The following is a 26,712-nucleotide window of genomic DNA, read 5'->3' on the forward strand; positions in this document are numbered from 1 at the left end:
TCTTCCTTGCATTTCCTCCTTTGAGGGTTTGGAATCTCAGTCTGCAACCTCCTGAATTCAAAACATCCGGTGGATTCTGGCACCAAGTACTGTCCCCAGCTGCAGAAACTCCCAGCCCTGGGTCCCAGCTGTGCAGCAGAGGCCCTTCATTCTGCTCTCATCTCTTCCCTTGACTTGCCTCGCGATCTTGAGCTTGCTGCAGGGTCAACTCTGAGTTTCACTTCTGCCATCTGTACAATGAGCAAATCTGCGCCGTGAGAGGCTCTTCAAGATTCCCCGTAATCCTACGGTCTCCTAAAAATAATACGTGTTCCTTTTGTTTCCATTGCACAAATACTACGTATTTGTTGTAAAATTTTAAAAATAGAAATAAGAAAACAAAAATTACCTAGAAGGGGCTGGAGATACAGCTTAGAGTGCTTGCCTCGCATGCACAGGGCCCTGGGTTCAATCCCCAGCACCACACACACACACACACACACACACACACAAGCAAATTACCTAGAAATGATATATGGATCACACACACACACACACACACACACACACACGAGCTTGTTTTAAAGAATCCTATGACCTGGAAATAATCCCTGCAACATTGGACTGTAATTTTGGCCCAGCAGGGTCTCTATGAGTAGCTCCATGCATAAGAACGTGTCTTTACTGAGTGGGACCACATCACAGTGTCCTGTGAGTAGAGTGTCCTCGCAGGCACAGCAGCACCCACGCATGGCCTATGACGTCATGGACCTCCACCACATTCCTCTCTGCCCTCCCTGCCAAAGTCTAATTTGCCAGAGGAGACTTCTGGGTCCCTTCTGAGGTCTCTTCCAAGGACAGGAGGACTTCCCCCAGAGGCTGATGCCCCTAGTTGACACCGGGATCAGGAGCCCTTGCACTGGATCAACAACCCTTGAGTTGTTTGTTGGGCCTTTCAGTTCATTCATTCGTTGGTTCGTTCACTCATCAGCTGCTTAACCTCCAAAGCAAGATTTTCCTTGGCTCAGAAGTTTGCCTCTCAGGGACACAGAGCCAGGTTAAGTGATTCCTTTTGGGGGTGGGAGTGGGGTTTCTGCATTTCCAGCGTCCTGCAGGGCCACAGCCAGGGCCCCACGCTTCCCTCCACATCCCTGAGCCCCCCAGGCTCAGATCCTCTCCCCTTGGGTTTGGGGAAGAACTAATGAAATCCCAAGAGCTGACTTTCTCGGGGTTTGTCCCTAGGGTCGCTTTAAGTGCGCTCCAGGCCATCCCCCAACCCCGTGAGCCCGACGCACAGATGCCATCAGAAGCTCCGCTTATATTCCAGGTGAGCGAGCGGAGGCTGCCGGGGCTGGATACTGTGGCCGGTCTCCCCCGCCTCCAGGAGGTGGTGAGAGCGCTGGAGCAGCGAGGCCGGCGGAAGGACCCCGGAGCTGCCGGGACCCGCGCAGGAGCCGCCCCAGCCGGGGGAGGCCCGGCGCGGCACCTCGGCGGCACAGCCCTGCGGGGCGGGCGGAGCGCGGCGCCGCCCCCGGGGCGGGCCCAGTGCGTGGCAGCAGCCGGCGGCCCCATCGCGAAGTTTCCAGTCCTGCGAGCGCCGCCGGCCCGGCAGGCAGACCGTCCTCGGACCCCGCCATGCGGCCCCTGCTGCTCCTGGCCCCGCTGGGCTGGCTGCTCCTGGTCCCCGCGGAGGGCGACGCGAAGCCGGAGGGTGAGGGCGCGGCCGGGGCGGGGCGGGGCGGGCGCGGGCCGAGCGTCCCCGCTGCCCCGAAAGGACCGGTGTGGACCCGAGGCCTGGAGCCCGGGCTGGGTTCCGGCGACTTGTCCACTTGCGGGCTGGTGACTTGGACAAATCACTTCCCCTCTTGGGGCTGAGGTTCCTATCTTCGTGCAGCGGGCAGGACAGGGTGACAGCCCACGTCCCATTCAGCACCGAGCCTGGCCAATAGTAATAGCGTTGGTAGTAATAACCACTTGGCTACTATTTATGGACTCACCTCGACCAGACACCCGCGAAGCTTGATCGCCGCGCTGGGACCATGTTTCCTTCTATTATCCCCATTTCCTAGCTTGGCAAACTGAGGCTACACAGTTCGTTCACTTGGCCAAGAGCAGATAAGTGTGGGCCTTGGACAGCAGGAGTCACCCCCAGGTATGTCTGTTTCTAGGGCCCAGCCCGGAGCCACTAGGCCTTGGAGATGGTGTCCCAGAAGGTACAGATGTGGCTCACGTTTGTGGAGCATTTTAACCACCCCCTTCTCTGTGCTCTGTGCAGCCTCCTGCCAGCCTGGTCTTCCTCTGGTTGGCATGTGAGGAAATTGAGGCCCAGACAGGTTGCCAGCCATAGGGTGACTGTTCTGAGTCCCCTGCTCCTTCTACTTCTCCAAGGCAGATCGGACTTCCAGGTGTGCCCCACTATTCCGAGAGGGGGCTTCTGTCTTCCTCGGCCCTCCCTGGTGCTGTCCACTTCCAGGAGAGCCCTGAAGAGCCCATCCGAGCCAAGCAAAGCCACTGGCCACAGCCTCCTTGGCACCCTGTTCACCCTTCTGGAGGACCTGGGAGCATCCTCAGCGTGGGGGGTGTTGGGATAGCAGAAGGAACCTGGTTCTAGGACCCTGGGACCCGGGGAGGGTTGGAAACCCTGTTTTTCAGACACCTTCTTTGTGGTAGGTTGTCCCCAGGGCCACACACCTCCCAGGGGTGGAGCCACTGGCACCTCCACAAGGCTCAGTGTCCTAGCTGCCAAACAGGGTGATAATATCTCACTCCGAGCGCTCTTGAAGGATTCCAGGGGACGAGGCCGGTGCGTGAGAACTCAGCTCAATGCCTGGCTCATTCAAGGCCCTCCGCAAATGGCCTTTCCTGTCCTGGGCCAAGGGCGGCCAGGTTTCCTGGAGAACCCCACCAGGGCAGTGACACAGGTCAGAGAAGTTCCCTGAGACAGGCCCTGAGCACAGGGTCGGGCTGCTGCTATGTGCGGAGGGCCTGTGCCCGCCCAGGGCCACTCGCTGGCCAGGCACAGGAGCCCTAGGACAGGCTCCTTCCTGGGCCTCACTTCTCCCTGCTTCTGCTGGGGGTCTCCTGCACCCAGACCATCCCAGGAGAGAACTGCAGCTGCCCACGCTGAAGCCCAGAGTCAGAGACGGACCAAGCTGATGGCAGGACTTCAGGTGCCCCCACGGCAGCGGTGACAGGAGGAGGGCAGTGCAGATACAGGGCGGCCAGCACAAAGGCTGCCGAGCTGAAGGGCTGGGTTGCCTAGCCGGCAGCAGACACCCCTCGCCAGGCAGGAGGTGGCTCCGCTCTGCTTCCCTTGCTCGGTTTAGGCTTGATTGTTGGCAGCGCCAGGGGTGGAACCCAGGGCCTCACCCCGCGAGATGACGGGCTCCCTCTGAGCTACGCAGGCCCGTTAGACTCTTGTGATAGGCGAGGAGATGCCCGCTTACAGATGGGGAGATGGAGGCCCTGTGAGGTTCAACACCTGGCCTCAGGTGGAGTCACTCAGTGTCTGGGACTCAGTACGCAGCTCCTTCCTGCTGGTCCCCACCTCTGGTTGCAAGGCTTCTGCCTGGAAATGCTGCTTGAGGGGAGCCTGCCTGCTCCCCCAGACCTTCTGCCAGCTGGACCATAGAACAGAGTGGGATGTCCTTTTCCCTGCAGGGTCCAGAGCCAGGGAGGGCACAGCCAGCAGCCCCCAGGGAGGCTGCTGCTTCCTCGCCTTGGCGGGTGGCTGGGATGGGGAGTGTTGATTAGGGCAGGTGCAGGGCTGGGCCACATGCCCCTCCAGGACACAGTGGGACCTGAGGTGGCGAGGGGACTTGCTGTCGGCCTGGGGTGTGGAGTGCCCTCAGCAGCGTGTCTAACCTTTCATCTGAACACCCATGACTTGACACATGGGCACATGGGAGTGAGGGAGGGACACATGGGCACTTTTCACTTTTGAAGGGGCTTCCAATTAGAGGGCACGCAGAGCTCCTCAGTAGAGCCCAGTCTGCTCCCGGGGAGCCTCGTGTCTGAGGGAGGAGACCTTGCCCGGTACTGGGGGAGATGGAAAAAGGCTCAACAGAGCAGCCACGCCAGGCAGACGCCGGAGGCCCGAGAGAGTGAGTCCAGTGCCCCGTGGCCCATCTCCTGCCCTCTGTGGGCCCACACCTGTCCCTGCAGACCTTGGTTTGGCCACAGGGAGGGAAGGACACCTGACAAGGTCAGAGCCCCTGGGGAGGTCAGCTGGGCTTGGGTGGGGTCCCAGGTCTTGCTGTTCCCCAGACGGGGTTGGAAGAGTGCCAAGAGTCAGGCAGCCAGCTGGATGGGGTCGGGTGCTGAGTGACCGGAGGCAGCAGAAATGTGTGGGCAGCCAGAGCCCGGAGGGCCCCAGGCACAGGGATCCCCATCCTGCCCTCCTGCAGGACCTTGTTTATACCAGGCCCAGTTCAAGGCCTGGGGAGGGGCTAGGGGTGAGGCTGGGAGGAGCTCTGTTCATTCCTGCCCCCCGCCCCCCAGAACAGCCTGGGTGTGTCCTGACCTATGGAGGACGCACTGACCACTCGTTCCCTTGCCTGGGCCGGAGCTGCAGGGAGGATGGGCCAGCTAAATTGGAGCTGGGGTCTCAGTCTTCTTGAACCCCAGAGACCCTGTTCTTCCAGGACCTCCTCAGCTCTCAGCATGCCCCCCCCCGGCCCCCCTGCCCAGCTCCCTTTCTCAGGGGAGACTCCTTCCTCAGACAGGAACCCAGGTGCTACCATGTGCCCAGCACTTGACAGACTGGCTCCAGGCACCCTCAGGGGAGTCCCTGCAGAAAAGTGCTCTCTCCGTGTTATTCCCAGACCGTTGAGTAGGGTGAGGCGGGCGGGACCCAGAGCGGCCGAGTTCCTTGCCCAGCGGTCTGTCTTTCCCGCCCCGCTCTGCATCTCATTTATCTCTGCTGCATCACCGGTTCGTCCATCTGGGGAAATCATTGCTGGGCTCTGGCCAGCAGTTGGGGGGGCTGAGTTCTGTGGGTGCCAGGCCCAACGTGGCCCCTGGCTTGAGCTCAAGGCCAGTGGCTGAGCTGACAGAAAGCAGGTGGGCGGGTCTTGGTGTCTCCAAGTCCAAGCCGAATCTCCACGTTGACAGCCTGCGCGCTGTCCAGAGCTCTGGCCAGCTTGACCAGGGATTGGAAGCAGGCCTTCCTGCAGACCGGGAGTGTGTGCCCCCCTTGGGAGGCCGGAGAGAAGCCTTGGAAATGCTGGATTCAGTCTGTAGCGGGGAGTCTCTGGCATCCTGACGAGGTTGAGAGCAGAGCCAGCTTGCTCCCATCTCACTCCAAGGTCTGTGGCCTTGGGCAGGTATTTAGCCTCTCTGTGCCTCGGTTTCCTCATCTCTGCTGCAGGCAGGGGGCGCTGATGCGATAAGGACTGCAGTAGCAGGTGGCCTCTCCCGGGGGTCAGCCATGTAGCTCTTTAGAATCGTCTCCAGGGTTGCTCCTCGCAGCCAGACAGGGAGCGCACCTCGCCTTGGTGGCCGTCCAGCCAGGGCGGGGAAGAGGGAGGCCAAGGAAAGAAAGATGTGGCTCTGGTCCTGCAAAGGGAAGAGCAGCAGGCCTGTCGCCCACTGGCAGCCGAGAGGCTAGGTAAGGGGATAGACTAAAGAGGGCTTCCTGGAGGTGGTGGACTGGGGGTCTCCTTAGGAAAGTGCTGCTGCAGACAGGCAAGGGAATGGGGTGCAGGCAGGGTCATGGGGGCGCTCTTTTTCCTGGGGGTGTTGGGGTTGATGCCAGGGTCCCTTGGGAGAAGCCTTGCCTTGCTTTCTCTTGCTGGGAGCCACCTCCTCACCTCTTGCATTGGAGCCCAGGGACAGAGGACTGGTATTGGCCTGGCCTGATAGATCCCAAATGTGACTGACACAGAAGTCACCTGGGAAATTAAGGAAAACCCCAGGGTCCTGGGCCCACTTCAGGCCTCGGGCCATTGGCTAGCACAGCCTCCCTTGCCATGCTGGTATGCAGAGAGCTGCTGAGCCGCTTGACCTCATGGGACCTTCGCCTGGGGAAGCAGGCGCTGCCACAGCCCAGGGAGCCCAGGACTTCTCAGGGCCCCAGGGTGGGCACCTGGCAGCAGGCAGGAGCGAGAAAGAGACAGGCTGGGGAGGAGGACGGTGGGCATGTGAGGAGAGTCTGGCATGGCGGGGACCTGGCCATGACCCAGCTGGACAGTTTCCTTAGAGGGAGAGATGGGCCCTCTGGCCACCATGCCAGGCCTGAGCAGTGCATGCAGTTAGGTTAAGAGGGGACCCTGGGTCTGGCCTCTGTGTCCCAGCCCTGGTGCCACCACATCCTGGCTCCCTGGGGCAGGTAGACGCCTCCAAGCTGTTTCCTAACTTTAGAGCAGGTTTGGTGCGTATACAGTGCTGAGGGCGGCATGTGGCGTGTAGAGGAGGGTGAGCCTTTAAGTCCCTGTCCTTTGGAAGCAGAACTGGAGATGGGAGCCGGAGACCCGCCGCTCCCCTTTCCACCCCTGCAGCCCGCTTCCTTCCCCAGAGTCCAGAATCTCACAAGCTGGCTTTTTCCATCTGTGAAATGTGACACTCTTCCTGTCCCCCAGCAACCCCATTTTGGCAAGAGGGCCTCAGAGCTGCTGGCTACGCGTTCTCCTCACCTGGGGGAGACAGTCATCCTGGCAGGAGTCCAGGGGAGCCCTTCCCCAAGTGTGAGAAGCCCCCTTCTCCCCTGGCCCACCCTAGCCGGCGCCTGCCCATCCCTCTGGGTGCCCCCTGCTCTGGGGCCAGCAGCCTGCAGAACTGCTCAGCTTCCACCAGCTCTGGCCAGATGGCCCCCTTTGTTCTTTGCGCCCAGGCTCCTCCTGGCTGGGGTGGAGGGAGGGCCTTACCTGCCTGGGGCTGGCCTGGCTGCTTGGTTCATCTTTACCCAGAAGAGCGAGAAGCTGAGGGAGCGAAGATCCCCAGAGGAATGGTGACGAATGGAGGAATGGAGGCCTTCACAGAGGCAGTGGAGGGAAGGGGGTGTCACCGTTATTGGTCCTGGAGGAAGGGGACACAGAGGGAGGCAGGTGGGACGGGGTGGAGCCCAGTGGCAAGACCCCTGGCTGGAGGAGAGCCGGTGCAGGTGACCGATGAGCACGCCACCTGGCCTGGGAGGGCCTGGAGTGCCAGGCAAGTCGTTCGCCTCTCTGGTCAGCGCTGGCGATGGCTCTTGGTGTGTGCCGTGTGTCCCCTAAAGAATCTCACGTGCCTGGTCTTATTTAACTAGTCCAGCGTCCCTGGGAGGCTGGTAGTAGATTATTTCTACTTTATAAGGGGAAAGCTGAGTCTCAGGGAGGACAGGGACTTGCCTATGATCTCATAGCTGGTAGGGGCAGAGCCACAAGTCTGAGCAACAGGCCGGCTCCAGACCCCCCTTCTTGGAGAACACGGCCTCACAGTGTCAGAGAGGGGCTTCCCTGGGGCTCCAAGGCCTGCTGCCCAGAGAGCTGTTTCCAGACAGTTCTGTTGCAGAAGCAAAGCCACACTGCAGAGCCCGGGCGAGGTCCCTTGTTAAAGGTAGTAGCTGCTGCTGTGGCCACGTCAGGACCCGATTGACAGGGATTTCAAGCAGTTTCCACTCTGGCCGGCTCAGCCTGAAGTGATGCTGGAGAATCCAGGGCGCAGGGAGAAGGACTGTTGGGTAGCTAGCAATGTCTGTGCTGCGCGTGGGCGTGGGAGCCGTGGCCCCTGGACCTTGGGTTTGCCAGCCCTGGGCTAACATCCAGCTGCCGCTGGAGAGACCTTCTCGTGGTCAGAACAGTCCTCCGCCAGCACGCGAGGCCTGAGCCCCCTAAAGCCAGAGGCTCAGCTCTTTGCGGCGGGGTACTAGCACCTCTCCTGTGGACACTGCTTGACACATTGGTAGTTACCAGCTAACAGGAGGCCTGGGAGGAAATTGGGAGACCCGGGTCATGTGCCCGCTCTGTCATGAACCCGTGGAGTAAGCGTGGGTGCACCCCCTCCGACGCGGGCCTTGGGTTGCCATGAAGACACGTGCTGCCAGGATTTGATGAGTCACTGTGACCCCCCTGCTCCCTGTCCTCTGCTTCTAACTTCCCATTCCCGTCCTCTGCCCACAGACAACCTCCTCGTCCTTACCGTGGCCACGAGAGAGACCGAGGGCTTCCGCCGCTTCAAGCGCTCAGCCCAGTTCTTCAACTACAAGATCCAGGTGAGGGGCTTCCTGGGCACAGCAGAGACAGCGAGGGGTGGTGGGAGAACCCCACACTGCAGAGCCTCTGAGACAGACTTGGGGCCACAAGGAGGCTTCCAGAAGCTGAGGGACAAAAACCAGCTAGGACAGAAGACAGATTGGAGAAATTCATGGGAGACTCGCCTGAGTGGGCCTGGGTAATGGGCAGGGCCTGGCAATCAGCATTTCCACAAATTCCCCTGGGAGTTTTGGGATCATCATGTAGAGACCTTCCCTATGAACACAGTTCTGAGGAAACACGTCCAGTCGGGGGGTCACAGGCGTGGTGTTCCCCATCTGCTGTCTGTGGGGCTTAGCCCTGCGGTTGCTTCTCTGTGTCCCCAGTGTTAGACACTAGGGATGGAATGGTGGACAAGAACCCTGATGTCATTGCCTACGCAGCTCAGCCTGAAACCAGAAAGGAAGCGCATTAACTCACGTGCATGAGCATTGAAGCAAAGGTTTGCTTCAGGCCTCGCTGGATCCAGGGTTTGGAGCAGGGGGCCCTGTCCTTCTGTCTCTAGGTTCTGCTTGTTTTCATTAGCAAACATGCTCTCTCTACATGGTGGCCCGTTGACCAGCAGCCACAGACCGGTGTGCCCCAGCTTCTCAACCTCATCAGAGCCAGACAGCCTTTCCTTAATGTCAACAGAATAGTCCCAGGGAAGGCTGGTAGGCCAGGCTTGGGTCACATGCTCAAACCTGGCCATGGAAGGGCAGGAGGAATGGGACCCTCTGATTGGCCAGGCATGGTCACATGACCCCTGGGAGCCAGGTCAGCCTGGCATACAGGTAGAATGCTCTTCCCACAGGGCAGGGCCAGAGGTCTCCTGCAAACAGGGGTCGAGATGTTCACCGCCCAGTTGGGGGTGGGAATTTGGCTGGGAAAATATTTATTTGCCAAAAGCTGAGGCTGAGGGGCCTCTCTCTGCAGGCCCTGGGGCTGGGAGAGGACTGGAGTGTGGAGAGGGGGGCGCCGGCTGGTGGCGGGCAGAAGGTCCGGCTGCTGAAGAAAGCTCTGGAGAAGCACGCCGACAAGGAGGACCTGGTCATTCTCTTCATAGATAGGTAGGTGGCCCGGAGCTTCCTGACTGGGCCCCTCACCAGAGGGCAAGAGAGAAGGTTCTAAAATGAGGCCCTTCCTGCCTGTCGGGATGAGGAGACTCACCCTAGCCAAGACTCTGTGGCTTTAGGGGATCCGTGGACCCCAGGATAAGACCGTCTGGTGTAGCCCATTCCCAATCCTGGTGAGAAGGTGGGAGGGGTGACCTGCTCCTTGTGCTTTGAGCGTGACAAGGCCGTGGGTTACGGGGATCATCTCTCTGCCTGGAGTTGGGACGGAGAAGTGGCCGGCAGGGCTGGAGACCGTGGGCAGACCACGGCCCAGGGCTGGCAGGGGAGGAAGGAGATATGTGGGGCTCCTCGGTCCCTGTGCCCTCCTGCTGGTGCCCTCCCTGGACCCCAGCTCACCTCTGTCTTTTCCCTGCTCTGGCCATAGCTACGATGTGGTGTTTGCCTCTGGGCCCCGGGAACTCCTCAAAAAGTTCTGGCAAGCCCGGAGCCAGGTGGTCTTCTCGGCTGAAGAGCTCATCTACCCGGACCGCAGGCTGGAGGCCAAGTATCCGGTGGTCTCCGACGGCAAGAGGTTCCTGGGCTCTGGAGGTGAGAGACCTGCGTGAGCATGAGGCTGGCAGAGGGATCCCCCAAGCCTGCCTTCCTGAGGGGCCCTTGGGTGACATCACAGGTCATGAACGCAGAGCAGCATGAAGAGTTTTAGCCACAGACCTGCTCCCCCTGCAAAGGGTCACATCATCAAACAGCCTCTCAGCTGCGTGGGCAAAGCCTGCAGTCTGGGGATTTCTCCCAATTCCCCGCCTCCTGCCCATTTCACGTCGTGTCTCTCACGTTTCTGCAAGACCTCTCAGATCTTCCAGATCCCTCGAGCCTGATCTCATGGCTTCACGCTCACCACCCTGCAGACCCCATCCTCACCCTGACCTTTGGCCCTCTGTAGTTAGCTTCCGATTGCTCCGCCCTCCGCCTCTCCCGCTTCCAGTCTGCTCTCCACCCAGCAGCCCCGAGGCCTTTAAAAGGATGCATGTCCGTGCTGGCACTCAGTGACTTCCGGCTGCAGACAAAGCCCGCAGGCCTCTGTGAGCAGCAGGTCTGCCTTGACAGCCACTTGTCTTGTTGGCCCAGAGGGTTAGCACAGTCCAGGCGACCTGGCCTGGCTCAGGGGCCAAGGTGTGCCGCTTGTCTTCGCTTCACCTCTCGAAGTCCACACCCTAGCCAGGGAGCCTGTGGGGGCTTTCCCCACTTGCCAGGACTCAGCTACCCGAGCACTGTGTGATGTTGGCCCAGCCTCTGCCCTTCTCTGGGCCATCTCTACCAGATCATGATATACAAGGGGCTCCAAACCTGGACCCCACCAGCTCCACTCTCCCAGGACTCCTGCTCCAGTCCATCCATTCAGCACCTGTGGGTGCTCAGCACTGAGCAGGTGCAGCTTAGTGGGTACCATTGATGCTGGGAACTCATCAGCCAGTGACATTAACTAGCTACCCTCCCTTAATCCGAGAGGACTGCTGGGAGGAGGCAGAGCATGTAGGTAAAGAGTGGGAGGTGGGAAAGCTGCGGGGATGGGGGAGGCCCTTGGCTTAGAAGCCAGAAGCTAAGTGTCTCTGTCCCCCCACACTCCCCAGGCTTCATCGGTTATGCTCCTAGCCTCAGGAAACTGGTGGCCGAGTGGGAGGGCCAGGACAGTGACAGTGAGCAGCTCTTTTACACCAAGATCTTCTTGGACCCAGAGAAGAGGGTAAGAGGCGGCAGCGGCCAAAGAGAGGAGGCTGGGGACTCCTGGCCAGGATCCCGCTGGCCAGGCTGCACTGCTCACAGTCCCCCTGAGCCGGGGCCGCTGGGTCGGTGTCCTAGTCAGTGGGCTGCTGCAACGGACGACCATAGACCAAGGGGCGTCTAAGCAACAGGCATCCATTGCTCATGGTTCTGGAGGCTGGAAGGCCAAGATCCATTCTCCCTAGACTCCTGGTCCAGTCCATCCATTCAGCACCTGTGGGTGCTCAGCACTGAGCAGGTGCAGCTTAGTGGGTACCATTGATGTTGGAAACTCATCAGCCAGTGACATTAACTAGCTACCCTCCCTTAATCCGAGAGGACTGCTGGGAGGAGGCAGAGCATGTAGATAAAGAGTGGGAGGTGGGAAAGCTGCGGGGATGGGGGAGGCCCTTGGCTTAGAAGCCAGAAGCTTCTGAGTGGTTAGGCTCTTGACTATAAAATGAAAATGAAGCAAGAGTACTTTCCCATAGGGATGCTGTGAGGATAAAATTAATATGTCCGTAGAGGACACGTAGGCTAGTGATCTGCGTCGGTGAGGAGCCAAGCAAGAGTTGGTCATTACCCAGGCTGTCATCGTTGTGGTTGGACCAGCCCCTTCCTCTGTTCCTCCCAGTTCTGTGATTTCCTGATTCTCTGTGAATGGAGCCCCGAGACCGTAGACCCCAGGGCTCGGCTGCTGGCTGGCTTCGGGGCTGCCGTGACGTGCCAAGGCAGAGCAAGCACGGGCACAGGCTCCCCGCCTGGGTGCGCTCAGGCCCCGGCCTCAGCCAGGGCCTCTGGCTGCTGCAGCCTGGTTGCTCTCCTTCCCACAGGAGCAGATCAATATCACCCTAGACCACCGCTGCCGAATCTTCCAGAACCTGGACGGAGCCTTGGGTGAGCGCCCGTGGGGTCGGCGGGAGCCAGAGTGAGGAGGTGCTTCCTGAGAGGCAGGAACAAGGCTCCCCGGCAGGGCCTAAGCCTCGCTGGTTGCCTGCAGGGATGTCCAGGTCCCAGAGACCATCTGGCTGTCCTGGGGCAGAGCCGTGCCTCTCTTGGGAGGTAGAGAAAGGGGACACATGGCAGAGCTGGGTGGTGGCACAGAGATTCTGGGCCTTCTTCTAGGAGGGCCCCCTCTCCTTCCCTGCCCTCCCACCTCCTAGGATTCCTAGGCTGGGGTGGGGGACCAAGCTGGAAGGGAAATGGCGGACAGCACTTGAAGTGGCAAACACCCAGGGCCAGGGCTCATGTCCGTGGCTGGTGATGCCACTGCTTGGCTTTGTCACAGGTCTTGCTGGGTGATCTCCAGTGTGCCTTTCCACACACACACACACACACACACACACACACACACACACACAGCTTCCTGTCTTTAAAAACGGGAAGTGACCCAGATCCCTAATTTGTGATCACGTGAGGTCCCTCTGAGGATCTGACGGCGGCTCTGGCCCCTCTCCCAGAAACATAGTTGGATACAGTGGCACACACATGTGATCTCAGCGACTCAGAGAGGCTGAGGCAGGAGGATCCCAAGTTCAAAGCCAACCTGGGCCACTTAGACCCTGTCTCAACACAAAAAATAAAAAGGGCTGAGGGTGTGGCTCAGTGGAGGAGCAACCCTGGGTTCGACCCTCCATACAGAAAGAGAGGAAGGCAGAACTGCTGCCCTGCTGCCCGTGGTTCCTGGCTCCCAGACCTAGGTTAAGAAGTGGGGCCAGGTCACTCCCCTGGATCTTGCAGGAGCTTGCCTGGAGGGCTGCCCTCCTGGTTCCCCACCCTGCAAGGCCTCCCTCCGCAGACCCTCTCAGGCCACTGAGAAGACTAGACCTCCAAGCGTTCTACACTGTCTACAGCTTCACCCGTTTTCTTGTGTGTGGTGACGGTCAGCCAGGGTCAGGGCACAGGTCTGGGGACCCTGCGGGGCTCTCCCTGCCCAGGGCTCCCGGTGTGAGCCTGGAGCGGGGGTGTGCTGGTTTCCTGCTTCTGGTTCCATTAAGAAATCGCAGGTGTGGGCTCGTGGTATCTGTGCTCACCCCAGGGGCCCGAGGGCAGCCGAGTGCTTGCTGGACACAGGACCCTCCCACTCGCCCACGAGGCAGGGATCGCCCCATGTTACAGATGGGGAAACTGAGGCTCAAAGGGTGATGGGACGTCACCTGATGGCCCCCAGGCTTGGCCTGGGGGTCTGACCCTAGTTGGCACTTGGCTTTCTGCCCCCCAGATGAGGTGGTGCTCAAGTTTGAAATGGGCCACGTGAGAGCGCGGAACCTGGCCTATGACACGCTCCCGGTCCTGATCCACGGCAATGGGCCCACCAAGGTAGGGAGGGGCCCCGGGCAGGAGGAGGCCACCTGTCTCTGCATCTGCGTTCATCCCTGCTGTGCTCGCTTAGGAGTCCGCTGTCCCCATCTGGGCCTCGGCAGTGCCGCCAGCGCTGTCCCAGCATTAGCTGGGGTCAGAGTCCGTTACTCCCTCGGTGGACATTTGCTGACCATCTCACCAGAGGCTAAGTCATGGTCAGTTACAAAGAGGACAGATGGTCCCCACATTTAGGGTGCTAGGCAGGGGCCTGGGGTGCACTGTGTTCGGGGACAGGGTGGACCTATGTAGCTCCTGAGGAACCTGCCCGTGGCTCCCAACATTTTCCTGTGTCCTCGGCCATCTGCAGCTGAACTGCAGGACCGGGAGGAAGGGGAGCGTGTAAGAGGACGGAGGTGTCCTGACTGCCCCGGGCTCTGCTCCCCTGGAGCCCGGGAGCCAGGTTCGCCTCTGGACCACCTCCCAGCCGCTCTGCTCCTGGGGGATGGAACATTCTCTCCAGGGCCTGTGCAGGGCAGGAGAGGACTCACCAGGGACTAGGGAGGGACTCAGTGACCGCAGGTGAGGGAGGCTGGGGACTCCTCTTCAACCTCATGTCCCCTCTACAGCTGCAACTGAACTACCTGGGCAACTATATCCCCCGGTTCTGGACCTTCGAGACGGGCTGCATCGTGTGTGACGAGGGCCTTCGCAGCCTCAAGGGCATTGGGGTGAGGCTGGGGCCAGCCCTGAGCCCAGGAACATGCAGGGCTCGGTCCCCCAAGATGGAGGAGGAGGGCGGTGATTCTGGAATAGACTGTTGGCTCTGGTGGGAGGTGAAGGGGTTACCCCTCATCTGGTTCCACCCATGCTGGGCGCTTGGTGGCCAGCAGTGACTGGAAGTTGCTGGACTCTGAGCCACCTCTCCCCCACGTAGGATGACGCTCTGCCCACGGTCCTGGTCGGGGTGTTCATTGAGCAGCCCACGCCGTTCCTGTCCCTGTTCTTCCAGCGGCTCCTGCGGCTCCACTACCCACGGAAACGGATGCGGCTCTTCATTCACAACCACGTGAGTAGCAGGCACCCTGAGGGTCTTCGTGTGGCTTGGGGCAAGGAAATAGCCTCATGAGCTGGCCTGAGCCCTTGGGGATCTGACTGAACCATGCTTATCTGAGCCAAAAGGAAGTAGATGTGGGCAGTGTCCCCAGATCACTAGGTTAATTCGAGTCAGACGGCTGAGCGTGAATCCCAGTAACACTGCTTTTATTGACTGTGTGATCTTGGACACGTTCCTTGACCTCTCTGGGCTTCTGTTTTCTCATCTAAAAAGTAGGGTTAATAGTGGTACCAACCACATAGAATAGCTGCTGGGGTTTAAGAAGTTTACCTCTGAAGTGCATAAAAATGTACCTACAGTGTGCAAAGCACAATGCAGTAGGTCTCTTAACTGTTGTCGTTTTTGATTCCATCCCTGCCCATCCTGCCCCAATTAATGCTTTCTGATTTTATCTGGTGACAGTCCAGTTGGATTTTACTCCTTATGCTCCTTCTGGGGAACCGGGGAGGGCCTGAGGCTGCTGCTGGGGACCCACCTGGTTCAGCTCCCCAGCCGACTCCCTGGCCTCTCCTTCCAGCCAGAGAAAGTCTGCCTCTCAGCCTTGCTCTTTCCAACTGTGACGCCAGTACCCTCCCAGACCTGTGTTCTGCCAGGCTCTGTCTTCCAGAGTCTTCTCAGCCAGCTGCAGCCACCCTTTGGATGTCCTCTCAGCCCTACAGTGTGTACCCTGCCCCGAGCACACAGCTCAGCTCCCTGCCTTGTCACCTGTTTCCTGCACCCCCAGGAGCTGAAGGGGTGTTGACCCTGCCTTGTGAGGCTCTCAGCCTCCCTGGAGAGCAAGTAGTCTACTGGTGAACTGTGGCTGTGTAGAAAAGAACTGTCACAGGTGGTCTTGAGACCTACTGTGTGCTGCGTCTGACTCAGTGACCTGGGGAGGGATGCGCCTGCCCTTCTGTCCAAGAGGAAGCTGAAGTGGAGCAGGCAAAGGGATTTGTCCAGGGTCCCACACTCATCCTACAGAGCCAAGGTTGTTCTGAACCTTGAATTCGAGTCTAAAGACCCTGCTTTTCCAAACCCCCCTATGCCAGGGGCCCTGGTTTGTGCTCTCCTTGGTCACGTAGTAGTCAAGGATCACCTGGTACAATTTGGGGTTTTTTTTAAAGTTCATAATCCTTTATATACATTAACTTTTTTTTTTATTGTAGTTGTAGATGGACAGAATGCCCTTATTTTGTTTATTTATTTTTATGTGGTGCTAAGGTCAAAACCAGTCCTCATACATGCTAGGCAAGCACTCTGCCACTGAGCTACAGCCCAGGCCCCATCACAGGCACAATTTGTAACGGCGTTTCCCGAGCTGCACCCCAGGCCCGTGTGGACAGTGACTCTGGGCGTGGGCCCAGGGTCAGGTGGGATGCTCTTCCGACGTCAGGGGCTCTGAAGAGGCCTGCAGGCCTGGCCTGGTCAGGGAGGATGCTTGAGGATAGCAGGAAGGGCAGTTCGGGCAGAGGGCCTGGCCTGGGCAGAGGGCTGGAGACAGGAATGCAGGTAACAGGCGTGTGCCGGAGGTGAAGGGGGACAGCCCGGCAGTGACAGGTGCTGTGGTCCCTGGGGTGGAGCCTGAGTCCTCCTCACCCTACCTCCTGCCCCAGGAGCAACACCACAAGGCCCAGGTGGAGCGGTTCCTGGCAGAGCATGGTGGCGAGTACCAGTCCGTGAAGCTGGTGGGCCCCGAGGTGCGGCTGGCGAACGCCGATGCCAGGAACACGGGCGCGTGAGTCCCCAGCATGGTTCTCTGCGCTGATGGGTGGCAGGCAGATGGGCCGGGCTGTCGGGAGCAGGCTGGGCGTCAGGAGTTCAGCGTGGTTCGGCCTTCCCCAGGCCTCAGGGTTCCCGTCTGTCAAACAGGGAAATGGTCTCCCTCCTGCCAACCCCGGGGCTCTGGGGCAGGCGGCAGACACACTGTCATTTGTCATTAGGGGAAGAGGAAGAGCTGGAGGATCAGAAAAAGACAACAGGGCTGGGGAGATAGCTCAATGGGTAGAGTGCTTGCCTTGCAAGCACGAGGCCCTGGGTTCAATCCCCAGCACTGCAAAAAAAAGAAAAAAAGAAAAAGACAACAGCTGACAATAAGAAAAACGACTCCTGATTTTTTTTCCCTTTACTATTAAAACGACCAAACAGAGGTACAAGTAATTTGTGTTGATCATGGAAGAATGGGACATTCTAGATCATTTTGGCCAGCCTCCTCCAAAGGACCGGAGAGGAAATAGATTCACAGGTCAGCTTTGTGGGCTCATCAGTCGCAACTGCCAGGCTCGGCCCTTGCAGCACAGAGGCAGCCACAGATGTCCCATAATGAATGAGTGTGACAGTGTTTTATTTAGGGACACTGAAATTTGACTTCCATGTAATCTTATGTTCTTTTTTCTGCCCCCATTATTGGAAAACAGAAAATCATTTTTTTTTTTCACTCCTAAATGGTACAAAACCAGTGGGAAGAGTTGGACCAGGGACCGTAGTTTGCAGAGCCACGGATCAGACGGACGGAAAGGACACACTTTCTAATTCATTTATTCATTTGCAGCATTGGGGATGGAAACCGGGGCTCGCTCATGCTAGGCAAGCTCTCTACCACTGAGGACACCCCTGCCCCCATTTTTAAGGCTTCCACGTCTCTGCCCTGCCCCTGGTGGTGCGGGGACCTGTCTGCTGGCCTGCGCTGTCCCTTGTGCCTGGTTTTCAGGGCACTTGATGCCGGTTGTCAAGTTCTAGGCCTTTGTCTTGTGAGGGTGAGAGCGCAGGGTGGGAGCTCCCACTTGGTTGGACTTTTGAGGCAGCGGGTCATGCCCCAGGGCTGGCTGACCTCTCTGTGGCCCCTCCGCTGGTACACTGTAAGGACAAATCATGGTCACGGATGTGGGCAGCTGCTGGGTGGCTCCAGGACCAGCCTGGTTGACCCTGGGTCCTCTCTTTCCCACAGAGACTTGTGCCGGCAGGACCGTGCCTGCACCTACTACTTCAGTGTGGACGCAGACGTGGCCTTGACGGAGCCCGACAGCTTGAGGCTGCTGATCGAGCAGAACAAGTGAGGCTGGGGTGGGCGCTCTGGCCGTGCCCTGGACCATGCTCAGGAGAAGTCCAGGCAGGGTGGAAGCCCCATGGCTTTCCTCTGGGCCTTGCCTGTGACCCAGGCTATGGGACCCCGACCTGGCAACTCTATGGGCTGGTAGAGAATGTCTGTCCTGTGGCGGGGAGGGACCCGATGAGCCAAATGACCTTCCAGACAGAGCCCCCGCCCCATTAGGTGCCCCGTGAGCAGGTGGCCCCCTCCCCATCTCTGTCTGCTCTGCCCCCTCTACCACTGAGGTGCCTGTTTTCTCAGGAATGTCATTGCCCCTCTCATGACCCGCCATGGGAGGCTGTGGTCCAACTTCTGGGGGGCACTGAGTGCAGACGGCTACTATGCCCGCTCTGAGGACTACGTGGACATCGTGCAGGGGCGACGTGTGTGAGTGCCCCTTCCTCCCTCCAGCTCCTGGGCTTGCAGGACCTCCCTCCCTGGCATTCCTGTCCTGGTTGCCCTCAAATTTCTGTTGACCCTCAAGCAAGGAAAACTGCAGCCAAACACAGACCAGCCTGTGACACCCTCTGTCCTCCTGTCTGCCTCAGCGGTGTCTGGAATGTGCCCTACATCTCCAACATCTACCTGATCAAGGGCAGCGCCCTACGGGCTGAGCTACAGCACACGGACCTGTTCCACCACAGCAAACTGGACCCAGACATGGCCTTCTGTGCCAACATCCGGCAGCAGGTCTGTGAGGCTGGGCGGCCACAGGGGTCTGTGGACAGGGAGAGCTGGCCTCCAGCTCTGACCTGCTCTGTGGGCTCCCTTGCACTGTAGGATGGGAAGTACCTGAGAGTCCAGCAGGGTCCCTCAGAGGCCACCAGGGCCTGGTGTAGGTACATGGGGCACTGGACCTGAGGGTGGTCCTTAAGGGTCTGCAGAGACCATTTTGGTGAACTCAGTTTTCACACTGTTTATATTATTTATATTTTTGATGAAGGCTAAAGGAAACTTAACTTTCTGCCTAAATGTAGTCCAGGTAAGGTATGCAGGAGACCCCACACTCGGTTTCTGCTTCCCAGCCCCCCTCCATATTTCTTTGTGATTTTTCTGGGGAGATGATGGAGATGGACCCAGGTCTCATGCATGTTAGGCCAATACCCTACCACGAGCTACATTCTCAGCCCCTGTGATTTTTTGTTTTTTCTTGTGATTATTGGTGTTCAAACCCAGAGGCACTTTACCACTGAACTATGTCTCCAGTCTTATTTATCTATCTGTCTATCTATTTATTTTGGGGTACTGGGGTTTGAACTCAGGGGCATTCAACCACTGAGCCACATCCCAGCCCTATTTTTGTATTTTATTTAGAGCCAGAGTCTCACAGATTTGCTTCATGCCTCACTGTTGCTGAGGCTGGTTTTGAACTCTCGATCCTCCTGTCTCAGCCTCCGGAGCCACGGGGATCACAGGTGTGCGCCACCACGCCACACCTCTTCAGTCCTTTAAAAAAAATATTTTTTTAAATTTTGAAACAGGGTCTTGCTAAGTTGCTGAGGGTCTCTCTGAATTGTTTAGACTGACCTTGAACTTGGATCCTCCTGCCTCAGCCCCCCTGAGGTGCTGGGATTACAGTGTGGCCACCACACCTGGCTCACTGACTTTTGTTTGTTGGTTGGTTTAATAGGACAATACGGGGAGGTTTTTTCCTGTGAGCAAAAGTTTAGGATCAGAACACAGTGCTTGGTAGAGCGCTTGCCTCACATGCATGAGGGCCTGGGTCCCAGTGCCAAAATAAAAGAACATAGTCCTTTTCTTTTATGTTCCTGTTTCATCCCATTTAGTCCCACAGGAGGCCTTCCTTGATTGCCCACCTGATGGTGGGCCTGGGCCAGGTGCTGGGGACCTGGGGGCAGTGTGCACTTACCCATCCCTAGTCTTGTGACCTGGAATCTGGTGGCATGCCGGGGAAGGGGTGGGCCAGGGTGTCTTCAATCAGGCCTGCTGTCCCCAGGAGGTGTTCATGTTCCTGACCAACCGACACACCTTTGGCCACCTGCTTTCTCTGGACAGCTACCAGACCACCCACCTCCACAATGATCTCTGGGAGGTGTTCAGCAACCCTGAGGTGAGTCCTGGACTGGGTGGCAGGGCTGGGAACAGAAGGGACTCCCATGACCCTGTGGCCTGTAGGCTACCAGCCTCCCCCTGCCCTGGGGGCTAGTAAGGGCAGGATCCAGATAAGGAGGGCTCCTCAGAGACGGCACCATCTAGTGGAGGAGGGACCAGACTTCAGAGGCCTGTGTTTGAGGCCCAGATCTGTCAAGTGTGACTTGGTTGAGCCTCTCACCTTTAGGTCCTCGATTGGGTTGGCTTGTCTTAGCTGTAGAGTGGGTAGGTATGCTGTCTCAGCCTGTCTTGCCCCCGAGGGGGTCATAATGATCCAAGCAGACAGCTGTGACAATCTTCCTAGATGTTGGGAGCTTATAGCTGACACGGGCATTTTGCACATACATACATACACAGACGGACACCTACATACATGCACGAACACCATCTCCTGTGGGCACACGTGGGCAACACATGCACACGCCCAGCGGGCACAGGCCACCTGCCCTGAGCATGCACGTACCCACTCACCTATGGAGGAGCCTGTGGGAAGTGCCCTTCGTGGAGCATCCTGTGGACTGAGCCCCCGGGCTCCGTCCAGACCCGAGTGCCCAGCATGCTTCCCACCCTGCAGGACTGGAAGGAGAAGTACATCCACGAGAACTACACCAAGGCCCTGGCGGGGAAGCTGGTGGAGACGGTGAGCTGCCAGAGTCAGAGCCCCGGCCTGCTGCTGGCAAGAGGAATGGGTGGGGGGATGGCCCCCTCTGCTGGCATTTCCGGGTGAGCCTGCGGGGGCCTCAAGGCCCTTAGGCCTCTTCCCTGGCTGAGGCATGAAGAGGGAAGCATCTCTGAATGGGGTCTCTGCTGTGGCCCCTGTTGCTGGGAGTGAGGAGTGGCTGCATCTGTCCTTTCTTCCCTGTCCCCTCCCCCAGGGCCCTTGACCTCCGCTCCCTGGGTGTGCACATGCCTTTCGTGATCCTGGGGCTGGTCACTCTGCAAGCCTGGCTGGGTAGGCCCATCGCTGAGCTCTGCTTCCACCTTTCTGTGCAGTGTCGAGAGCCACTGCTCCTCAGGGTCACTCAGGGGTCCCAGAGGGCTCTCCGTGTAGTGGACATGGAGCTCACTAGGGCCCTGCAGCAGGCTCTGCATCACAGGGGAGATGCAGGGGTAGCCCTGTGGACCCCTGAGACCGGGTCTTTGCTCTCCCCAGCCCTGCCCCGATGTCTACTGGTTCCCCATCTTCACTGAGGCAGCCTGTGACGAGCTGGTGGAAGAGATGGAGCACTTTGGCCAGTGGTCGATGGGCGATAACAAGGTAGGGCTCCAGACGTCTGGGCCGGCCTGCAGGGGGCGCCCCTCCACCTACACTGCTTTCTGGGCTCTTCTGGCTAGGTAGCCAGTGACTCTGGGATCTTCTCATGGGGGCGCTGGCTGGGGTGCCTGCAAGACAGTTGGAAATAAAGGGATTGGGAGACTGGAGGTGGAGGGTTGGTCCCCAAGCAGCCATTACCGCTGTGTGACTTTGAGCTGCCTTAACTGTACCGTTGCTAGGTTTTCAATTCCTGGCTTACTGTTAGAATGGCTTGGCTTTCTGCCCGACTTGTGCATGGCAGAGGGAAGGAATGGGCAGTGAAGGGCATCAGATGTGGTGATCAGACATGAACCTGGACACCAGAAGCTAGGTTCTCTGAAGCAGGAATCCCATGAAGCACTGCTTTTAAAGACAAAACAGGCCCTGAGCCAGGGTGCCTCACAGGTTGGGCTACCTTTGACCCAGCAGCTGGACTGTCCTGTGGTTCTGGTTACCTGCCTAATCCATGTGCTTTGGTGGCTGGGCAGGTCTCTGGGAGCTCCAGCTCATGCATTCTGGGGTTCCTTGTGCGCAAGTGACAGAGCCAGTCCTTGGACCCCAGTGCCTGAGCTAACTAGCCCATGGAACTAGTTTTCTATGCTGTGTGACTAATGACCATAAGCTTAGTGACTTTAAAAAGCACCCATTTATTAACTCCTGGTTTCTGTGGGCCAGGGATCTGGCTTAGCTGGGTCCTCAGCTCAGAGTCTTTCAAAGCTGCAATTGAGGGTCAGATGGGGTTGGTGTCTTTTCTGAGGCTCAGTGTCCTATTCAAGTCCACGTGGTTGTTGGCAGGTTCATGTCCCTGCAGCTGGAGGCATCTGACTTTTTTGAGACCAGTGGGAAACATAGTCTCTCTCCAAGACCCTCCCTATCGGATCTGGTCCACCCAGACTCCCTTTTGATTAATCCCAAGTCAACTGATTTAAGGCCTTAATTACATCAGCAAACCCCTCCATTTTTGCCACATAATGTAATGAAGCTCTATCCTGTGCTCAGGCCAGGGGGAGGGGATCAGACTCTACATGCCAGGGCATGGGGGGTCTGAGGGACCGTCTTAGAATTCTGTTGGCCACAATCTCCTGGGTCACTTTCAGGACAACCGCATCCAGGGCGGCTATGAAAATGTGCCAACCATCGACATCCACATGAACCAGATCAACTTTGAGCGGGAGTGGCACAAGTTCCTGGTGGAGTACATCGCCCCCATGACGGAAAAGCTCTACCCCGGCTACTACACCCGGGTGAGCCCCCAAATGCAGCCAAACATAGGCCAAGTCAAGTGCCTGGGAGAGGCGGGGCCAGATGGGGTGGGTGGGGTGTCTGCGTGGGGCCAGACATGGGCGGGGTAGAGTGGCTGGGAGGGGCGGGGCCAGACAGGGGAGGGGTGAAGCCAGATGAGGACAGGGTGGAAAGTCTGGGAGGGGTGGAGCCAGATAGGTTGGAGTACCTGGGAGGGGTGGGGCCAGATGGGGTGGGTACGGTGTCTGGGCGGGGCCAGACATGGGCGGGGTAGAGTGGCTGGGAGGGGCGGGGTCAGACATGGGCGGGGCAAAGCCTGGGAGGGGTGGAGCCAGATGGGGTGGGTACGGTGTCTGGGCGGGGCCAGACATGGGCGGGGTAGAGTGGCTGGGAGGGGTGGAGCCAGATGGGGGTAGGTAGGGTGTCTGGGCGGGGCCAGACATAGGTTGGGTGGAGTGTCTGGGAGGGGCAGGGCCAGACAGGGGAGGGGTGGGGCCAGATGGGGTGGGTGGGGTGTCTGGGCGGAGCCAGACATGGGCAGGTGGAGTGCCTGGGAAGGCGGGGCCCCAGGGCAAGTTGGGGAGAAGGCAGCCCCAGCTACCTGAAGAGGCTTGGGTGTTTGGTCATCTGAAGGAGTGGGGTCTCCCCACCACAGGGATGTGGGGGTGGAGCCTCAGAAGGCGACCAGGTCCCAGGAGGACACTGCGCTCGCCTCAGACCCTACCCCTTTGGAATTCTTCCTCTGTCCTTGAACTCTGGCTCCTACACCAGCCCACCGCCAAACCCCCCAACCGACCTGCCGACTGGCCTGCTGGTGCGCCCACTTCCCCAGCTTTCTCTCTAGCGCCAGCACTCCTGTCTGTTCACCGCATCTCTGGCTCTCTCTCTGTCACTCACTCAGTTGCTTCCTCCTCCCTGTGGTGCCTGAAAAGCGTTGTGAGGATCAGGTTCATTCCTGTCCCTTCCCTCCTTTTTCCTTCTTGCTTTCCTTTCCTCCCCCCACCTTGCTCCCTCCCTCTTTCCCTATGTTTTTCTTGAGGCTCTTCCGTGCCAGGTGCTTCTAGGCACAGGAGGATGTGGCTCTGGGCCGACATTCCAGCAGATGGGTGGGGCCCTGCTGTGTACCCCTGCCCTCCGGCCCTTGGCAGCTTCTCTTGACTGACACTTGCTCTCTTGTCCCTCTGCTCTGGCACAGGCCCAGTTCGACCTGGCTTTTGTCGTCCGCTACAAGCCGGATGAGCAGCCCTCGCTGATGCCACACCATGACGCCTCCACCTTCACCGTCAACATTGCCCTCAACCGGGTCGGGGAGGACTACGAGGTGAGCAGGGCCAGGCCAGAGGCAGGGAGAGGGCTGGCTGGTGAGCCGCGTGCAGGGTGAGCCCTGTCAAAGAGCCAGAGGGAAGCGGTGCCTGGAAGAGGTGGGTTGGAGGCACAATTTGGCAGGAGGGAGGAGACTTTAGAGGTGACAGCCTGAATGCCAGGAGGCCTGGCGCTAGACTGCTCTGTTCCTGCCCCAGACAGCTCTGTGGCATTGGGCTCGTTTCTTGGCCTCTCTGTTTCCTCGTGTCCGAGTGTGCGCCCATGATAATCACTCAAGGAAGGGCCTCACCAATGATAGGGGCCCGGGTTCTGCCGTGGGAAGGAAGAGGGCTGCCTCAGGAGCCGGGGGGATGGCGTCAGTCGAGGTGTGGGGTGCAGGAAGAGCTGGGGCAAGTGGGGGCGACCTCTGCATGTGGTCAGTTAGGGAGCTGGCCAGCCACACCTCCATTCTCTCCTTAAGCTACTGTTTTTGAGGGCTTCGTTTTTTGGGGGTATTTTTGGCCCAGGGGTGGGCACTGTAAAAACAATTTGAATTTTTTGAGACCTTAAACTATACTAGGCATTCCCTAAGCTGGGGGTTCTCAGCCAGGAGCAGTTTTTGCCCCCCAGGAGCCGTTGGCAGTGCCTGGAGACTTTTTGGGTAGTCACAACTGTAAGGGTGCTCCAGCGTCCACTGGGTAGAGGCCAGGGGTGCCCAGGACAGCCCTGGACGAGTCGGTCCTGGGCTCTTCTCCTGCCATCTCATTTACTTCTTGCAAGCCAGGGCAGCCTCATTCCTGCTTTAGAGGGGACTCTGAGGTTCCCATTAATCAGAGTTTGTAAAGGGGGGAGGTGACATTTGCGGCCTGACTCCGAGGCCAGAGCCCTCAATCTCCTAGTCTGAGCCCTGTGCCTTCCCTAGGCAGCTGGTGTCTGTCACTCCACAGGGCACCCCAGACTGGCTGTGCTAAGGGCCACTGAGCAGTGGTGGACAGACAGGAGAAGGGACGGGGTAGCGGGTGGGGAGGAGGGCCCAGCTTCTGTCCCCGGCACTGACGGTTCTCTCTCCCAGGGAGGGGGCTGTCGCTTCCTGCGCTATAACTGCTCCATCCGAGCCCCACGGAAAGGCTGGACCCTCATGCACCCCGGGCGGCTCACGCACTACCACGAGGGGCTCCCCACCACGAAGGGCACCCGCTACATCGCCGTCTCCTTCGTGGATCCCTAGCCGGCCAAACCTGGCGCTCTCAGAAGATCCTCTGCTGACAACCACTCCCCAGCAGCCCCTGGGGCCTCAGGTCGGGAACCTGCTTCAGCCTCCAGGCTCTTGACTCCCTCTTGCTCCTGGAACTGCTGGTCGCCAGTCCGAGAGATCAAGAGATCTTGATGGCAAGCCAGAGACAAAGCAGCCCATGGGGCGGGGCTTTCTGTGGCAGTCCCAGCCCCGGGAGACACTGCTCACTTTCCTGTTTTGTGACTCATCCGCCCAGAAAAACCCAGCTCCTCGTCCTCCAGTTCTTCCCCAGGGCAGGACTTGAGCAGAACAGGGCCACCCGTGCTGCGTACAGACTCCGACCGGCCGGAGAAGCCGCACCCCAGGGCTCCTCAGGTGGAGCTGCTGCTTCACGGGTTCTACTGAAAGCTTTGGGGTGACCCAGAGACCGGAACAGATGCAGGCTCCTCCCCTCGGCCTGGGACCTGGGAAGCCCCTTCCTCCCGGCTCCTGTCTTGAGAGCCAAGCTTTGTCCCCTGGAGAGAGCAACTCAGAAAATCTCTCAGGGAACAGAAGAGACATCTGTGCCACAGCCGGATCCTCTACTTGACCTTCGGGGGAGGGAAGTGACATGTCCACTCTGCACTGGGCCCCTCATGTCCCACTGCCTCTGGAGAGAGGGACCATCAGAAATAGGACAGTTCTATTAAAAGGTTGTTCAGACCACTGGATGGGAGGCCCTTGGTGTGGGCAAGCGTGCAGGTGTTGAGGTGGGTGGGGTGGGGTTTGGAGCCCTGGTTCGTTCCCAAACCCGGGGCCCTATGACTTCCTTGGCATTTATAAACTCCAGGATCCCTTTTGATGAGCCGGGCGCTGGCTCTCTGGTGCCCCTTCTTCATCTGTCAGGACCTGTGTCAGATGTCATCTCCTTTCTGGAGCCTCTGCTGACTACCCTTCCTACAAGCGTGAACTCGGGAGAAGTGGAGATCTGGTGCCCCACCCGGGCATCTTCTGATTATACTTGAGGGAACACATGAGCACCAGGAGCTGCATCTGTTCACGCCTTGCTGTGGCTGGGTGTCAGGTGCTCAGCACGCAGCCTGCTTGGGTAGGGGCAGTTTCCTTTTTGTAGATGGGGAAACTGACTCAGAGAAGCCAGGTAATTGGCCCAAGGTCACACAGTAAGTCAGTGGTAGGGACAAGGAGGGATTTCAATTATTTTACCAGTTGAAACACTTGTCCCCAAGGTACTGGTGGGCAACAGGGGCAGAAAGAACCAAATACAGTTTGATAATAAATGTCACAGTGGCTCTGAGAAAAAATGGGACAGGAGCCAGAGAGACAGTCAACTAGTATACCCCGATGCTCTCAACTAAGGGTTATTTTGCCTCGTAGGGGACATCTGGCCAAGGCCAAAGCCTTTTTTGATTGTCACAATTGCAGAGGGGGTGCCTCTGGCATCTAGCAGATAGAGCCTAGGGTGCTTCTAAGCATTCTACAGTGCACAGGGCAGCCCCAACACCACCACCAAAAACACAGACTCATCCATTCCAAAATGTCAGTATCAAGAGGCTGAGGAAGCCCAATGGCTCTTAGACTGGACCTTAAACAGGGAGCAGTGCTCTATCAGGCAGAGACCCTCACAGCCTGGAGAATGCAGGTTGGTTGGTGGGCAGGTCAGATTACAAAGGCCTGTTCCCCAGGTGTCTTTGTCTGTTTTCTGTTACTATAACAGGATATCAGAGATTAGGTGATTATAAAGAATAGAGGTTTCATGAGCTCACATTTCAGGAAACCGGGAAGCCTAAGATCATAGCACCTGCATGTGGTGAGGGCCTTCTTGCGACATCATAACCCAGTTGGGGAGGTCATCATAGGGTGAAGGCCCCCAGGAACTGTAGGCCACTAATGCCATCATAGCGGCCCCACCCTTATGACCTCACCTACTCCTGATTATCAAGGGCCCCACCTCCAAATACCATTAACATTAAACTTTCAGGATTAAGTTTGCAACCCGTGAACATTTGGAGGCACATTCAAACCAAAGCAC

The 26,712-nt window shown here is 58.4% G+C and overlaps 1 protein-coding gene across 1 annotated transcript; it reads left to right on the forward strand.

The window, feature by feature from the left end:
• The first annotated feature begins 1,524 nt into the window (after positions 1–1,524).
• Positions 1,525–25,398, forward strand: PLOD1 (procollagen-lysine,2-oxoglutarate 5-dioxygenase 1). The gene is made up of 19 exons (XM_079143014.1): positions 1,525–1,690; positions 8,076–8,167; positions 9,123–9,256; positions 9,687–9,850; positions 10,891–11,003; positions 11,854–11,917; positions 13,242–13,339; positions 13,948–14,049; positions 14,256–14,387; positions 16,028–16,149; positions 17,359–17,463; positions 17,761–17,886; positions 18,048–18,189; positions 19,457–19,570; positions 20,186–20,251; positions 20,765–20,869; positions 22,003–22,149; positions 23,343–23,468; positions 24,522–25,398. The coding sequence occupies exons 1-19, from the start codon at positions 1,615–1,617 to the stop codon at positions 24,675–24,677; spliced, it is 2,184 nt and encodes a 727-aa protein (XP_078999140.1). The 5' UTR covers positions 1,525–1,614; the 3' UTR covers positions 24,678–25,398.
• The last annotated feature ends 1,314 nt before the right edge of the window (positions 25,399–26,712 follow it).

This window comes from Sciurus vulgaris (genome assembly GCF_902686455.1).
Source record: "Sciurus vulgaris genome assembly, chromosome: 1".
Taxonomy (NCBI): domain Eukaryota; kingdom Metazoa; phylum Chordata; class Mammalia; order Rodentia; family Sciuridae; genus Sciurus; species Sciurus vulgaris.